Here is an 18,310-nt window from a genome sequence, read left to right as displayed (position 1 = left end):
AGAGCCAATTATCTGAAAACAACTTTGTGTGTGTGTGAGAGAGAGACAGACATGCCATCTTATATCCCTGCATACTCTCATAATAAACTTCTTTGATATTTTTATTCACATTTGATTTTTCTGCCATGAGAAGTTGACAGTAATTGAGCCAGCAAATCTGCTAATTTGCAAATAAATTTGATTTTTCACTTAACTGACTGGAGAGTAAAACACAATGTCAATGGATCTGTCTTCAGTTGTAGTTCTACATTGTTACAGTTTTCTCTGGTATACTGATAGCCTGTTTTTAATCTCTGGGTTTATCCAGTGGAACAAAGTGTATTATGGATTTATCACCGGACTGGTAGTCAGGAACTGCTGCACTTTAACCCCAGCGTTGTAGCAGTGGAAAAAATTACTAAACCTCTTTCTCCATTTTCCCATCTGTAAAGTGGGAATAGTTGTACTTGCCTGTCTCAGAAATGTAGTGGGAATTGAATTGTGCTTTGCTCCGCACATTCATGTGCCAGTCCTTTTCAACATATACATAGAGCCATTAGGTGAACTGGTCAGAAAGCATGGACTCAAGTGCTAACAGTGAGGGAGACACAGCTCTACCTATCCTTCACCGCATATGACCACACCACTACTGCCAACAACTCACTTAATGAGTGTTTGTTCAGGACAATGGTTGATTTTAATAGAGAATGTCTTTAATATTGGTTTCTCTGCTTTGAAAAAGATCAAAACCCATCACCTTTTTTTGTTTTAAGTCTCTCTTTATCAGCAGCACTGATAGGAATTGTTATAGTTCCTCAAAAACTATGTAGATTAATTGCATACTAAAGTGCAGCCATCTCATTGTAATATCTGACCACAATATTTGTATTGTATATTTCTTGGCAATTGAGTGAATGTAAATTTAAAAAAAAGTCTAGAAAACTCCCCACCAGATTGTTTCATAGCCAGTATGAAAACATCTTTCAGATCAAGAGAGAGTTCCATCAGATGACTGTTCAATGGCCTTTGTAAAATGAGTTTGTGATCTTGGGCCAAAACACCGTCCCACTTGATACTACTGAGTCCCTTCTTCGGCAGTCTCCAAAGAGAGGCCAGAGGGCTGTGGAGGATGAATTTCCCTTTTGCCTTTAAAAGCGCTCCCTTCAAGTCACGGGTGGCAGAGTAGTAAGGGGAAGTTTGCGCGGCTGCTGCTTGCAGTGTACTACTGCTTCTTCTTCAAGAGGGGCCCCTATAGATGCTCTACTTCAGGTGTGCCTGTGCATCTCGAGCCCTTGATTAGAGACTTTCTGTTAAGTGTCTGTCTGGCCCACGTGTGCTCTGTGCAACCTCATGCTGTGCTCCAAGGGCATATAGGGTTGCTCAGGCGAACCCGTCAGTTCCTTTTCTGTCACCTCGACCTGAGGTGGAGCTCTAGTGTGTTTGCCTTGTGCATGCGTCAGCATGTTTTGTAGTTGTTGTTTAGTTAGTTAGTTGGTATATAGTTGTGAGAGGTTTCCGTTTTTCCTAACCTCCTCTCTCCCCCTTTCTCACCCATTTTTTCTGGGGAGCTTATTTGACATGGAAAGGCATTCCTGGCTTGCCAGGTTTCAAATCCTGACTCTCTTGTCAGGAGGCTGTCCCAATAAGCGATGGCCATTCTAAGTGTATCCATTGCTTGGGAGAGTTCCATATCTCCCAAAAGTGTAACTTTTGCCGGGACCTAAAATCTAGAGCTTGGAAGAACTGGAAGACAAAACTGAAGCTGCTACTCATAGAGCACTTCCTTCGACCAACTTCTGATTCAGCTCAGAAGACAGACACTCACCCCCTCCCCATACATCGATTTCCACATAGATTCAGTGCCCCTTTGGCTAAGGTCTCACTTAAGAAGTTAAAGATCTCTGAGGACTCAGGGAAAGCTCCAAAAAAGTGGAGCTACAGTATCCCACCACAAGGAGCGAACTCCCAAGAAGTCCAGTCTGCTGCAAGGTCTGCGATTTCTGAGACCTTGATGTCTGGACTCGGTACCATGGAGGGGAAAGAAACTTTCTCTGGTATCAGCAGAGCAGGGATATCCTGGAGCACTTCAGAGATATGTGGTATCAGCAGGGCCCTGGTACCATCTGCCTCCAGATCAGCACAGTTTACTTCAGACTTACCAATGCCGCCTTCCCACTTGGCTCCATCAGTACGGACAGATTTGAAGCACACACCTTCATCCGCAGTGCCTTCAAGCTCCAAACCGTTGGTACCACCCAAGTCAACTGCTGAGTTGGTACCAACCCACTTGGTACCACAGGAATTCCGTTACACCAGGAACTTGTCAGTGTTAGACAAGCTGGAGTGCTCCCTGTTTGTGGGTACCAGATGACTCTTGGTACTTAGACCCCAGTCTCCAGATTACCAGTGCTTCCCAGTACTGCAGGAGTCTACACCCTTAATCAGTCTCCTTCTTACCATTATAGGAATCCATACTTTGATGAAGATCCCTGCCCACGTCACAGATGGAGGGATCTGTCCTAGGTACCACCTCCTCTCCTGTATGGGCTTCTCCAGTGGCCATACTGGGATCCTTGGGTGGCATATTGGCAGCAGTTTTTCAGACCACTGATTCCACTGCACCAGGAAACTAGGGTCGCTGTCGCCTCCACCAAACCTCCCACATGAGGAGACCTTTGAGGAAGTAGAAGGCTAGGGAGGACAAAGAGGCTACCCCTTAAACTCCTATTTTGTCTTCATCTGCAGACAAGGCAGTCATTCCTCCACCACCATTGAAGACCAGCAATTTTTGTCAATTCCAGGACCTTGTGAAGAGGGTGGTGGGCACTCCCTAGATACCTCTTGAGACGGTTAAAGACTCACATCACAAACTCCTGGACATTTTGCAGTCAGTGACACCCACTCAGTTTGTGCTACCCATTAATGAAGCACTTCTGGATCCAGCAAAGACTGTGTGGCAAACTTCCGCCACCATACCACCAACTGGTAAATGGGCAAATAAGAAATATTATGTAGCCCCTCCCCCCAGGGACTCAGAATTTTTGTTTTCCCACCCCTCACCAAATTCTCTGATGGTAGATGCTGTAAACATGTGGGGTAGATAGTATTACTCTTTGCCTGCTCCTTATGAAAAGGTTAGACCTTTTTGGATGGAAGGGCTATTCATCTGCAACCCTCCAATTTTGGATCACCGACTATCAGGCAATCATGGCCAAGTATGACTACACAAATTGCAACAAGTTCAAATCCTTTATTGAACATCTTCCCAAGGAGCATAGAGAACACATGCAGGCCATCATTAAGGAGGGTCCGTTATTAGCCAAAACCTCTGTCCAAGCATCCCTAGATGCTGCAGATGCTGCTGCTAGATTCATCTCCGGGGCAATTGTCATGCAAAGGGTGTCACGGCTGCAGTTTTTGGGATTCCCAAGGGAGATTCAGGTTGAGGACCTCCAGTTTGATAGTCAGATGCTCTTCTCGGGAACTATGGACAAGTTCTTGCACATGCTGAAGGATTCCAGGGCCACATTGAGGTGTCTGGGTATATACACTCCTACAAACAAGAGGAGATTTAGCAAGTCTTAGACTGTCCAGAGATTACACCTGGCTCAGTTCTCTGGTTTTCACAGAACCACTGAATCTTCTGGGGGGGAGGGGGAGAAGGGATTCCAGAGGAAAAGAGCTTCCCACCATCCTTCAGCTAGTACCCAGTCATCATTAAAACAGCAATTTTGATGGGTTGATTGAAGGCTCAAATCCTCCTTGCCTGTAGTTTGCAAGTTGTAACCTTATGCCCACTTCTTCATTTTTGGAGACCACCTTTCCCATTTCCAACTGGCCTGGTGACCTATTTCAACAGACAAGTGGGTCATGGAGATTATAATATTGGGCTACATCATCCTCTTCATGTCCCTCGCCACCACCTTCCCCATCCCTCTTCAGGGACCCCTCTCACAAGGCTATACTTAGTCAAGAAGGACACTCCCTCTTTTATTTAGGAGCAGTAGAACCAGTCCCATCCCCTCAGAGAGGGAAAGGGTTTTACTCAGAGTATTTTCTCGTGCTAAAGAAGGATGGAGGGTGGAGACCAATTGTAAATCTAAGACAACTGAACAAATTTGTGAAGTCTCAAGAGTTCCTGATAAGCGAAGCAAGGAGCAGGTCACCATAGGCTCAAACAGAGGTCCCAGCAGGTATCTAAGTACCACGTTGAGATCCCAAGACAGAGAAGGATGCTTAACCAGGGGGTAAAGATTCTCCAGACCTGTAATAAATATTGAGGACATATGGTATGCAAAAATAGAAAACGCCTCTAGTGGGGAATGAAAAGCTAATATCATGGCGAGGTGAACCTAATAGATATAACTGATCCAATTTTTGTAAGTCCAGCAGATAATCTATGATGACTGACAATGGGGCAGTTTCAGGCACAAAGTGGTGATGTTCTTGGAACCTCTTCCATTTCTGAAGGTAAGTAATTCGAGTTGACTCCCTTCTACTGTTTGCAGCTCCTGTGTCATATGGCAGCTTGCACCTTTGTGACGGGGCATGCAAGATAGTGCCTCCATTGCTTTGAGGCCTGGTTCAGGAGGGCCTGTTCCTCAACCAGAGGCAGCTTGGACAAACAAGCAGGTTACGGTTTCTCTCCAGGTGAAGAACTCTCTGCATTGGTGGAAAGATGAATGCAATGTCTGCACAGGTGTCCATTTCTCCTCCCAGCTCCAACAATAACTATAACAATGAATGCATCACTGTTAGGGTGGGGAGCATACTTCAATACACTCACAACTCAGGGCAGATGGTCGCTGTAGAAAACCAATCTCTATATCAATGTGTTGGAACTGAGGGCAGTCAGGAATGCCTGTCTTCAGTTCCTACCCCACATCAAGAGCAAATTAATCAGAATCATGATGGATAATGTGGCTTGCATGTTCTATATCAACAAACAGGGATGCGCAAGATCGCCTTCCCTGTGCATAAAAGCTATAAAGTTATGGAACTGGTGTATAGCCCATCAGATTTAGATCTCGGCCGTTTACCTTCCTGGATGCCAGTATGTCACAGCCACTATGCTCAGCAGATGCTTCTCCCAGGACTATGAATGGGAGTTGAACTCGCAGATCCTTCATGGGATATTCCAGAGGTTGGGACTTCCACAAGTGGACCTGTTCACCACATCCAGCACAGAAAGTGCCCTTTATCCTACTCAAGAGGAGATCTTGGTCACCTTTCTTTGGGAGACACCTTTCTCCTTCCTTGGAGAAAGGGTCTGTTCTATGCATTCCCTCCAACACAAACAATTCCAAGTGTGATGAACAAGATAAGGCAGGACAAGACCAGGGTTATCCTCATAATGCTGACCTGGCCAAGGTAAGCTTGGTAACCTTACCTGCTTCACTTGTGTCCCCAACTGGCACTCCAACTTCTGACCCTCCCTCATCTCCTCTCCCAGGATACAGGTTGTGTGCTTCACCACAACCTGGGGGTCATCCATTCTCCAAGCATAGCTCCTAGATGGTTCACAGGATTAGACTCCACCTGCTTGACAGGAGTACAGTAAGTAATACTAACTACACAATAGAAAGAAGTCAATTCCAATTACTTACCTCCAGAAATGGAAGAGGTTTCAACCACTGGTGTCATGATCATTGCCTTGTGCCTGTGTCTCCATTTGAACCTATGATGACCTGCTCCTTGCTTCACTTTTCTATGAAGATACCCTTTCTAGTAGCTATCATGTCAGCCTGCAGGGCTAGAGAAATTGGAGCCTTGATGTCAGGACCACCTCTCCCCCCAATTTACAATATTTTTCAAGGACAACGTCTTTTCTATAACTGCACCCAAAGTTCTTACCTAATGTTCTGTCAGATTTCCAACTTAACCAGTCTATTTATCTGCCAGTATTATTTCCTAAACCACATAAATCTCAGCAGTAGGCCTCCCTTCGTACATTAAATGTATGACGGACTTTTATCTAAATAGGACAAAGTAATTTCAGAAATCACCTAGACGTTCTGTCTCCACTGCAGAAAGATCAAAGGAGCCCACAGTCTCTTCGAGATGCATCTCTGGGTGTATTACTGCTTGTTATGATACAGCTGGTGCTTTGCTTCCCCAAGGATTATAGCTCATAATACAAGATCACAAGCAACTTCCACGGTGTTGCTCAAAAACATTCCAGCGTCTGAGATATGCAGAGCTGCTACATGGACTTCAGTGCATATCTTTTCTAAACATTATGCTTGCTCCACACACTCAGATCTGATGCAGTACTTGGATCTGCTGTATTGTCTTCTTGGATCTGCTGTACTGTCTTTAGTCTTGGACTTGATTCCTAAGCTCCCTCCTCCCTGTGAGGATACAGCTCCGGTGTCACCTGAAATGGAGCACCCATAGGGACACTAATCGAAGAAGAAGAAAAGGTTACCCACCTTGTGCAGTAACAGTGGTTTTTCGAGATGTTTCCCTCTATGGGTGGACCTGCCCTTCTTCCCCCCTGCTTTGGACTGTTCTTGTTGGACATTCAGATAGAGAAGCCGAACAGACAGTGCTAGTGGAGAGAGGCACATGCACACCTGAAGTGGGGCATCCACAGGGACACACATTTTGAAGAACTACAGTTGCTGTGCAAGGTGAGTGACTACCTTATTTTTCGCTAGCACTAAATTCACATAAAATGTAGATGCATGCACACATCAAGCTTTGGGACTGAAAGCTTACTGTCAGAGTCCAAGGTCCTTTTACAGTGTTTCAAAATCATGTCCAGTAAGTATATAATATACCCCTAGACTACCAGATATCCTGGATTGATGCTAGCATTTGGTTAAAGTTTTGGAACAGTTTGTATGAAACAAAATTTTTGCTACACCAAAGCTGCTCGTATTCCAAGTGAAGCTGGCAGGCAATGAAAGTGGTCTCCAGTTTATAGATCAGAGGACTAGAAATTGTATTTGACAACTTTTTGTAACATCTAAGAATGCAATTTAAAATCACTGATGTGGAGTGATTTGAAGAATCTGTCTTTGATCCTTGAATCTAAGCGGATGGAAAGAAACTGTAAATAATTGATTGCATTGGGACCGCCTGACTATGTTCAGCATTATTTTTAATTGCAAAATGCTGCTTAGATTGATTACTTTTTTTCTCCCCATCCCTCTTCAAAATTCATTCTTTCATCAAGCTATCCTGAGTTTGAGATTTTATTTTTCTCTTGCAGAGTTCTCGTCTTACGCAGTCTTTAGGAAACCCTATGTGTCAAAGTCCCTCCTGTACCCCCATCAGTGGGTCTCCAGGACCCCCAAAAGCCTGCACATCATCCCGCCAAGTCAACGGAAAAATTAACTGGTTAGTTCTTCTTTTCTTATAGGTTGACCAATCTCATATTTGGGATTATTCTGAGTAATTTTTATAATTAAGACATTTGTGATAGTGGCTGAGAATGTGATCATAGGTGAACCGTCTCTCTTTGAATACAATTCATGATGTAAGGAAGCAAAATAAATGTACATGCCTGATGGGGGAGAAATATTTTTGAAGATAGATATTGCGATCTACATTTTGTAACTAAAAATAGCATTTAATGTTGCATATTTTGCGGAGTATTTGTTGCAAAGTGTTACATATAGCTTTATCTTCTTTTAATGGCCAGTGTTGCCCACAAATCCAAATGCATGTAATCTTTAAAGGTAACCTACAAAGGTTTATTTTTCCACCTTAAAATTGGATTTGTGACCTTTTCTCATTTTTATCATGTATAAAGAGAGCATGAAAGACACTTTTTCTGCTTATATTTCAACCGCTGAAATATCAGAAATCAATCATGTCTTCCCTAGTGATACTGAATGACATCTTGGACCTCAGGCCGTTGAGAGCTCTCATACTGTAATTAAAGTAGTGGGGAAAGGGTATTGAATGTTTAACACACTCTTCCAAACAAGTGCTTGTTAGATATGGGAGTTAAAAAAATAAAACTTAAGTAGCCTATAGGACTCTTCTCTCCGCTGCCCAAGTGTGTCTTTTTGTGATGTCATTAATGTTGCTAGTTCTCCAGTCACCTTTATTCTTTGGTGAGGGCCAAGTTACTCTGTCCCCCAAAGTCCATGGGCTGGGAGCGAAAAGTTCACAGGTAAGAGGCAAATGTTATGGTCTGTACAACTCAGAATGAGCCTCTTTATTAGTAAAATTTTAAATATGCCATTTTAAAGACAAAGATTTAAAAAAAAAATGTAAATGCATTTATGAAACCGTCTGTCTGTTGTCCACTAACTTATCACTCAGTGTATTCCTCCGTGACCAGTCTCTTCTCCCTTGTCTTCCCTGCTTGTGCACCTGCCATCTGCACACACACTTTCTTATGAATATTTCCTACCTGCTGCTCCACTTTGAGAATCATTCCCATCCACCTTCCCCCTTACATATACCACTTGATAATTTCCCTCCCCTTCCCCCACCTCTGGGGATTTCTTCACCTATTTTCCGCCTCCAGTTCTCTGGAGAGTGGGCAGTTTAGAAGCAGATGCTTTCATTCATTTGATCCTGTGGGGACAAGTCAGTGGTGGCAGCTGCAAAGAGCGGGAAGCCTGGAAAGAAGTCCCCTTTGGCTCAGGGTGGAGGGACTGGCAAAGACTAGGCCAGGTAGGCAGCAGAGGGAGAGAAGACCCCTTCTCCTGTGGGTTCAGAGGCAGAGATAGGGTAGGGAAGACGGGAAAGGAGACTCCTTTCGGCATGGCCTGTAAGGTGCTCTGACCAAATGCTGGTGGAGAGAGGAAGGTCTCAGCTGCCTGGTCCCAATCAGGTGCAAGCTACCTCCCCAGCTCTCTGCCAGCCCACTTTGATCACAGCAGGCAGGCAGCTATGGGTAATAGGAAAGGGTTTAGGGGCTGGATCTGGGGTGTAGGCCATGTGTTTGACACCTGTTCAGTAGTCTTCCAGTATGGACAAGACCTGAATTTCTAATGCGAAAATTTTTGTTTTTGTTTTTAAATAAACTGAACCATTTTTCAGGCCTTTCATCCTTTATAGAGAAGCCCAAAATGGTAAAAGACTAATATTTTTCCTTTGCTGGTTGCCTGACTATGGAGTTGCATCCTGTGAAATCTATTTGTGTCAGCATGCAGTGCTCCACCTTGATTCAAGTAGCCTCTGCTAAAATAAAAAATAGTTCTTACTGTAACCTCTTTTGGGGTTGCAGTTAGCACCATTTTATGCTAATCAGCTACACCATTCAGTTTCTGGCAGGTTGCTAATTAAATCCTCATTTGGGGAGAGTTTGAATGCCTGTTACTGTTACTATGAGGATTGCACATTTCTTGGATTTATATTTTAGTTGTTGCTCTGAGTGAGGTGGGATGTATTCCATTTTCAGGTTTAGCTGCTTACAAAACAGGTTGCCAGTTTTCCGTTGATGCTTAGTTTTAATAAATAGAAGTATTCTGTTGATTGCTAATTTTATTCAAAAGTGCCTTAAGCTTGCAGGTGTTGCTGATGCGGTTGGATATATCCGATCATATTTTCTCCTTTTCTTTTCTCCTTTTCTTTTCTCCTTTTCTTTTCTTTTCTCTTTTCTTTTTTCCCCTTCCATCTCTTCTATGTTTACATTGTTTGTATGTATGTGGATATATAAAAGCTATTTTTCCTTATACATTTTTCAAGTGTTCCGTTGCAGCTTTGTTTCTATAGAATTTTAACATTACTAGCATTTCATATGCACTGGAATTAAGCATCAGAGGTACAGATCCTTAGAGCTGGATAAATTTATTTTTCAATTCAGCCAGCAAACCAAAAAAATCAGAAAAAAAATTTGGTTAGGGTAAAAAAAATCTTGATAATTTGGCAGCAAATTGGAAAAGTCTGATACAGATCATAAGGAACATTACATTCTGGTCAGCTTCAGAAAACTCTGTATGTGCATTCATCCCCCTTGTGTAACCTTTAGCTCTGTGGTTAGGGCACTTCCTTGGGATGTGGAAGAACCAGGTTGAATCCCCATTCTGGAGCAGAGACTTGAACTCAAATCTCTCCCCTCCCAGGTAACCACCATCACCTACAGGCTATTCTGGGGTGGGTTGCTCTCAGTCTCTCCTGTTGAAGCTGTTCCACTTTGTGTATATACTAAAAATATATATTGAAGCAGAGACTTGAAATCAGGTGTCACCCCTGCCATATGAGACCATGAACCACCAGGTTATAGACTATTCTGCTCTCAGTCTCTCCTGTTGAAGCTGTTCCATTTTGTATCAGAAAGACAGAAGATTTGAATCCACATCTCATACCCCCCAGCTGTGTGTTTTAATCACCAGGCTGTAGTCATTTTCTCTTTCTTGCCCAGTGAGTATTTAAGTATTTATACAAAGTGAAACAACTTCAGGAGGAGAGATTGAGAGCAACCCACACCAAAATAGCCTATTGGTTAGGAGGCTCACTTGAGAGGGGAGAGTTTGAGTTCTGATCACTGCTCCAGAGTGGAGATTCAAACATACCAGGTAAGTACCCTAACTGCTGGGCTAATGGTTATAAGGGACAGTCAGTCTCTCTCACTCCCACTCACACAACTGGCCCTGAAAAACATTTTCACAGCCAAAACTAATCACGTCAAATTGACAAATAGTTTTGGGTCAATAAGCACATTCTAACCCCTTTGTGAACTTTCCCCAGTGACCTGCTTATAACCTTCCCTATGTCTTGCAAGAAAGCACATGCATAGTACTGAAAGGAAATTGAGTTTCCACATTTACACAGTCAGAGACTTTCCGAGACAGTTGACCTTGCATTGTCTAGGGCAACAAAATATGAACTAGAATCTGGGCTAACAGTATCTAAATCCTTCTCTTTGAAATGTAAGCTCTAACGAACTAGTGAGTTGAAGGTGAAAAGGCTATGCTTTATGCACTACATATAGAGATGGGTGATTATTTTTTTTTTAATAAATATTTTATTCACTGAAAAATGCAGTTGTGTGTGTATGGAAAAGTGAGGGGCGTTGCCTGGGTTTTTTCATGTAATCACTCATCTGAGTGCTAGCTAATCTTTTACCACCCCCAAACAACTACATATAAAAGACCTGTTAATATTGTAATGACTTTGTTAGACGTCTATGCCTGTGCTTTTTTTCAGGGAATGTTTGTTTTTTGTTTCTAATGTTTTTATATATGTAAAGATTTAGAAGTGTGGATTTTCCAAGCTGTCCTATGTATTCAAATGCAGTTAGTGTTCTGAGGAAGAAAGTGTGATACAGTGGTCAGAAGGGTAATGAGAGCCTCAGGATTCCTCACATATGAACATAAAAATGGCCACACTGGGTCAGACCAGTGGGCCATCTAGCCCAGTATCCTGTCTTCCAACAGTGGCCTATGCCGGATGCTTCAGAGGGAGTGAACAGAACAGGGCAATTTATTGGGTGATCTATCCCCTGTCATCCAGTCCCAGCTTCTTGCAGTCAGAGGTTTTAAGAACACCCAGAGCATGGGGATGGATCCATGACCATCTTGGCTAATAACCATTGATGGACCTATCCTCCATGAACTTATCTAAGGGCTTGTCGACACTGGTACTTTACAGCACTGCAACTTTCTCGCTCAGGGGGGTGAAAAAATACCCCCGAGTGCAGCAAGTTTCAGCGCTGTAAAGTGCCAGTGTAGACATGCACCAGCGCTGGGAGCTGCGCCCCTCGTGGAGGTGGGTTTTTTTAGAGCACTGGGAGAGCTCTCTGCTGCGACTACACAAGCCACGTTAAAGTGCTGCCGTGGCAGCGCTTTAACGTTGCCAGTGTAGACTAGCCCTAATTCTTGTTTTAACCCAGTTTATACTTTTGGCCTTCACAATATTCTCAGGCAACGAGTTCCACAGGTTGACTCTGCCTCATGTGAAGTACTACTTCCTTAGGTTAGTTTTAAACCAGCCGCCTGTAAATTTCATCAGATGACGCCTGATTTTTGTGTTTTGTGAAGCAATTAATACTTTTTCCACACCATTCATGATATTATAGACCTCTATCATATCCCCCCTCAGTCTTCTTTTCCAAGATGAATGATCCAAGTTTTTTTAATCTCTTCCATTTTTCTAATCATTTTTGTTTATCGTTCTCTGTACTTTTTCCAATTCTAATATATCTTTTTTGAGATGCGGTGAGCAAAACTTCATGCAGTATTCAAGGTGTGGGCATTCCTTGGATTTATATAGTGGCATTATGGTATTTTCTGTCGTCTTATCTGTCCCTTTCCTAATGGTTCTTAACATTGTTAGCTTTTTTGACTGCCGCTGCACATTGAGCAGATGTTTTCAGAGAACTGTTCACAAGATCTCTTTTTTAAGTGGTAATAGCTAATTTAGACCCCATCACTTTGTATGTATATTTGGGATTATGTTTTCCGATATGAATTACTTTGCTTTTATCAGCATTGAATTTCATCTGTCATTTTCCTGCCACTGGTCTGCCTTGGTCTTAACTATCCTGAGTAATTCTCCATCATCTGTAAACTTCGTCACCTCCAGTGTTTGCCCCTTTTTCCAGATAATTTATGAACATGTTGAAAAGAACTGGTCCCAACAGATCCTTGGGGACCCTGATATTTACCTCTCTTCATTGTGAAAACTGACCATTTATTCCTACCCTTCGTTATCTGTCTGTTACTGATCCATGTTACTAGTTACTGATCCATGAGAGAACATTCGCTCTTATCCCATGACTCCTTATTATGCATAAGAACCTTTGGTGAGGGACATTGTCAAAGGGTTTCTGAAAGTTTGAATGCGCTGTATCCACTGGATCACCTTTGGCCACATGTTTGTAGATACCCTCAAATAATTCTAATAGATTAGTGAGGAATGATTTCCCTTTATAAAAACCATGTTGACTCTTCCCCAACATATCATGTTCATCTATGTCTCTGATAATTCTATTCTTTACTGTTGTTGCCACCAATTTGCTTGGTACTGACGTTAGGCTTATCCACCTGTAACTGCCAGGATCACCTCTAGAGCCTTTTATTAAAAATCAGTGTCACATTAGCTATCCTCCAGTCACCTGGTACAGAGGCTGATTTAAGCAGTAGGTTACACACCACAGTTAACTCTTCAATGAATACCATCTGGTCCTGGTGATTCATTCCTGTTTAATGTATCAGTTTGTTCCAAAACCTGCTCTATTGACACCTCAATCTGGGACAGTTCGTTAGATTTGTCATCGAAAAAGAATGGCTCAGGTGTGGGAATCTCCCTCACATTCTCTGCAGTAAAGACCAATGCAAAGAATTCATTTATCTTTTCCAAAACAGCCTTGTCTCCCTTGCTTTGACTCTAATCCAGTTATTTAACCTCTTTTTGCTTCCTCTGTAAAATATGAGTAATATGAATCCTCTAAGGTGTTTTTTAGCTGAAGAGTGTTTTGAGATCCCATGATAAAATGTCATATAAAATAGACATTCAGGGCCAAAATCTCAGCTATTGCTGAGCCGGAGACATTAATAAAAGTACAAGAGTTGGAACAGTTGAACATAAGTTTAAAGGAGTTATGTGGATTGAGGTTCACAAGTTCCACGGATAGCTGGCAGTATTACCTGATCAGCTAAATATATATCAATCAGAATTTCTCTTATATGTTTATCCCTGGCTCATTTCCTAAGAAAATCGGTTTGGATTCCCAACTTCAACATTCCCAGCAAGAATGTAAGATTGCTTTTATGGCAATAGACAGTTCATTGTGGAATACTATGCTGCTAATAAGTTAACTTATAAAGGTCATTCTTGTTGTGTATATTTAAAGCAGGGCAGAGAAGTAAAACGATAATCATGAGTAAGCAATTTCTTTGACAAGGAAGATTAGCTTAGTAGTGCTGTGCATTGCTACAGTGCAGACTTAGGTTCACTTTGTGGTGTTCTAGTCTTTTTCCCCTCTCCCTGGGTTGGTGGGAACATGGAAGAATTGTGAGGCAGCATGCTTACCTTCAGAAAGTAAGGTGAACCTCCCATTCAACAATTTTTCTTGCTGGCTGAGCAACAGTTGTCATGCTCTGGAGGGGGTTCAGTCCAACAAACAGAAAGGTCTGTTGAAGCACAGCAGAGCTGTGAGGGGGGACAAAGTTGCAAAGCGGTATAAAGTGAAAGAATCATCAGGTCACAGAAAGACTTGGATGGATCCTTTTGTCACAATGGAGTTTGAGTTTGTGACCAGCTTCTATAAGAGTTAATTTAAATACAGTTCCTTCACATAAGATTGTTAACATGTAGTTCCTAAATTAATGGGTGTATTGTGTTCTGGCTTTGATAGTGAGTCAGTCTGTAACATCCTGAGGTGAATGGTGTTCTTCAGTGTAGATAGGACTGTTTACATAACCTAGCCAGTCAATTCTCCTCCCTCCCGGATATGGGAAGACATTCCAAAGTGCATTGCATGAAGGGGAAAAACCCATAATCCACTCCCTCAGTCAGCGTGGGATGGCTGCTCAGATGTTCCCAGAATGTATGGGTACACACACAGCTATGTAGCATGGTAGGTGTGCATAAGCTAGCAACAGCTGACACAAGGTTATGTCAGAAAAAAGACTGCTGTATAGTCATGATTAATAGTAGATGAGCGTATGATAGTCTGTTTGTAGTTAACACAGTTCTGTCTTACTATTGAGGGAGCATTAGTATTAGATTTCTAATACTCCATTGAATCTTTTCTCACAGTCAAATTACTATTTAACCGTTGGAGTAAAAGGGAGGATGCCCGGTTTTAAGTGCATCCTGCTGACTGGCAAATATAATTAGTATGTGTCTGATAATTGTGAAACCTAAAATGACTGGATGTAGGCCTAGAAAGATCAAGTTTTCATTTGTAAAGCTGCAGCTTTTATTTGTTGAAAACATGTAGAGTGCAGTTCTGAAAAAATTACTCTGTAAAAATAGCATAATGGGGATCCATGTTTGTGTCTCAGTAATGTTGTTTCTAACCGCCTGTGATTGCAACATGAAGTCTGAAAATTTAACTGGATTCTTTCTGATTCACACATCAATAGTAAAGTTTCTAAACATGGCAGTTTTAACAATTCTTCTGATAATATGCAAGCCAGGAAAGAGTGTAGCTTCCATAGCTACATGGGTCCTACAGGGCTAATAGGAGTAAGTACTGATAAAAAGCTTATGTTTGTCCAAGTGAGCAAGGAGGGAGCAGGTCTTTTAAGTAAGAAGATGCCATTTTTATAGGGTCACTTTTCAGGGGAGAGGGCACTTTAAAGCACCAGGTTGCTAGATACATATTGAAACACAGCTGTACAGTTCCTAGGGAGAACAGAAAATGAAAATTCTTCCCATTTCTTTTTGGTCTTCTGTTTACAAAAGAAATAGAGATAGAACAGCCCCTCGCTAACTCCTGTCTTTAGATTTATTATCTGAGAACAAATGGAACCACTGACTGTAAAAGCCCACTCTGTTAAAGGGGGAGATGCATGCCATTAATAATAGATATCTCAACTGCCTTAGACATGAAAATTGCAAATTTTAGCAGTTGATAAAAATATAACTATTAAGGTCACTGGTTGGCAGGCTGGAATTTACTGGCTCCTAAGAGAACCTGTGACCCAGAGTTCAAGACACATGCTCCCTGATATCCCCTCCTCAGAGTGCGTCCTCACAGTGATGTGGGATCACACTTCTCAAGGTGATTCCTATGGAAAACTTGAACAAGTGCCGGGGCATGGACAGGCATGGTGTATATAAGACATGGGAGGTAATTGTGGATCACAAGCTAAATATGAGTCAACAGTGTAACACTGTTGCAAAAAAAAGCAAACCTCATTCTGGGATGTATTTAGCAGGAGTATTGTAAACAAGACACAAGAAGTAATTCTTCCACTCTGCTCTGCACTGATTAGGCCTCAACTGGAGTATTGTGTCCAGTTGTGGGCGCCACATTTCAGGAAAGATGTGGACAAATTGGAGAAAATCCAGAGAAGAGCAACAGAAACGATTAAAGGTCTAGAAAACATGACCCCTGAGGGAAGATTGAAAAAATTGGGTTTGTTTATAGATTCATAGATTCATAGATATTTAGGTCAGAAGGGACCATTATGATCATCTAGTCTGACCTCCTGCACAACGCAGGCCACAGAATTTCACCCACCACTCCTACAAAAAAAACCTCACACCTATATCTGTGCTATTGAAGTCCTCAAATTGTAGTTTAAAGACCTCAAGGAGCAGAGAATCCTCCAGCAAGTTTAATCTGGAGAAGAGAAGACTGAGAGGGGACATAACAGTTTTCAAGTACATAAAAGGTTGTTACAAGAAGGAGGGAGAAAAATTGTTGCTCTTAACCTTTGAGGCTAGGACAAGAAGCAATGGGCTTAAATTGCAGCAAGGGCATGTGGTGGGTTGGATCACAGAAACGTCCTTGGGGTTGCCAACTGATGTGCCAAAACTACTTCTGCCCCTGCTTTCCCTGCAGCTGGGGACTCCAGCACCCTGTCTTGCTGAGCCAGACATGCCAGTCTGCTCCAACACAGACCCAGGGTCTGAACCACATGCCCCAAAGCTGCAGACTTAACTGAAAGCAACTTAAGAAGTGTTCCTGTCTTTAACACTCAGTTGCCCAACTCCCAGTGGGGTCCAAACCCCAAATATATCCGTTTTACCCTGTATAAAGCTTATACAGGATAAACTCCTAAATTGTTCACCATCTATAACACTGATAGAGAGAGATGCACAGCTGTTTGCCGCCCCCCCCAGGTATTAATACGTACTGTGGGTTAATTAATAAGTAAAATGTGATTTTATTAAATACAGAAAGTAGGATTTAAGTGGTTCCAAGTAGTAACAGACAGAACAAAATGAATTACCAAGCAGAATAAAATAGAACATGCAAGTCTATGTCTAAGAAAACTGAATACAGATAAAACCTCACCCTTAGAGGAATTCCAGTAAGCTTCCTTTTACAGACTAGTTTCCTTCTAGTCTGGGTACAGCAATCACTCACACCCCCTGTAGTTACTGTCCTTTGTTCCAGTTTCTTTCAGGTATCCTTGGGGGTAGAGAGACTCTCTTTAGCCAGCTGGAGACAAAATGGAGGGCTCTCCCACAGGCTTAAATAGACTCTCTTGTGGGTGGAGACCCCCTCCTCTCTCCTTTGCGAAGTCCAGCTACAAGATGGAGTTTTGGAGTCACATGGGCAAATCACATGTCCATGCATGACTCAGGTTTTTACAGGCAGCAGCCATTGCCCACATGCTATCTTGAATATCTCCAGGAAGACTTCTTATGTGGATTGGGACCTTCCAACATCCATTGTTCGTTAAATGCTTTTTGATTGGGCATTTAACTTGCACATTCTGTTCTCAAGAAGCTGATCAAATGCTTTACAAAGGCTATTTAAAAATCAAGCAAGTACACAGCCAATATTCATAACTTTTTGAATACAAAAATGATACATGAATACAAATAGGATTAATAGATTCAGTAGATCATAACCTCTACAGAGATATGTTACATGGCATATGTAGCATAAAACATATTCTAGATATGTCATATATACATTCATAAGCATATTTCCAATAAAGCCCTATGGGGGGCACCGTCACAGGGCTGTTTAGGTTGGACATTAGGAAAAACTTCCTAACTGTCAGAGTGGTTAAGCACTGGAATAAATTGCTTAGGGAAGTTGTGGAATCTCCATCATTGGGGATTTTTAAGAGCAGGTTGGACAAACCCCTGTCAGCGATGGTCTAGATAATACTTAGCCCTGCCTTGAGTGCAGAGGACTGAACTAGATGACCTCTTGAGGTCACTTCCAGTCTATGATTCTAATTGTTCTGCTACACTTGGCACTGGTGAGGCCCCAGCTGGAGTACTATGTCCAATTTTGAGCACCACAGTTATAAAGGGTGTGGCAAATAGGAATGAGTGCAGAGCAACAAAAATGATAGGTTTAGAAGACCCGACCTGTGAGGAAGGGTTGGAAAAACTGGGCATGTTTAGTCTTGAGAAAAGACAACTGGGGGGCAACCTGATAAGTCTTCCAATATATTAAGGACTTTTACAAAGAGGATGGTGATCAGTTGTTCTCCATGTTCACTGCAGGTAGGACAAGAAATAATGGGCTTAATTTGCAGCAAGGTAGATTTAGGTTTGATATCAGGAAAATCTTTCTAGCTAGAAGGATAGTTAACCTCTGGAATAGGCTTCCATGGGAGGTCATGGAGTCCTGATCACTGGAACCATTTAAAAACAAGTTGGACATATGGTTGTCAGGGATGATCTAGGTTTACTTGGTCCTGTCACAGCACAGGGAGCTGGACTTGATGATTTCTCAAGGTCCCTTCCAGCCCTGCATTTCTACGATTTTATGACCTTCAGTATT

At 42.2% G+C, this 18,310-nt stretch overlaps 1 protein-coding gene and 1 long non-coding RNA gene across 6 annotated transcripts in view; one reads left to right on the top strand and one right to left on the bottom strand.

Annotated features, from left to right (window-relative positions):
* The window catches only part of LOC144260035 (KAT8 regulatory NSL complex subunit 1-like), a 141,659-nt gene that overhangs the window by 75,908 nt on the left and 47,441 nt on the right, over window positions 1-18,310 (top strand). For all 5 annotated transcript variants that reach the window (XM_077808525.1, XM_077808526.1, XM_077808527.1 and 2 more), the window contains one exon: window positions 7,196-7,323. In XM_077808525.1, coding sequence (XP_077664651.1) covers window positions 7,196-7,323 — 128 coding nt within the window. The remainder of the gene's footprint in view (window positions 1-7,195; window positions 7,324-18,310) is intronic.
* LOC144260037 (uncharacterized) lies at window positions 5,266-17,661 on the bottom strand. The gene is made up of 3 exons (XR_013344989.1): window positions 16,859-17,661; window positions 6,411-6,529; window positions 5,266-5,517 (listed from the first exon to the last, which is right to left on the bottom strand). It is a non-coding gene; the product is annotated as an uncharacterized LOC144260037 (long non-coding RNA).

The sequence above is a fragment of the Eretmochelys imbricata genome, chromosome 2 (genome assembly GCF_965152235.1).
Source record: "Eretmochelys imbricata isolate rEreImb1 chromosome 2, rEreImb1.hap1, whole genome shotgun sequence".
NCBI lineage: Eukaryota > Metazoa > Chordata > Testudines > Cheloniidae > Eretmochelys > Eretmochelys imbricata.
The sequence above is the reverse complement of the archived record's forward strand: the minus strand, read 5'-3'. Positions and strand labels throughout refer to the sequence as shown.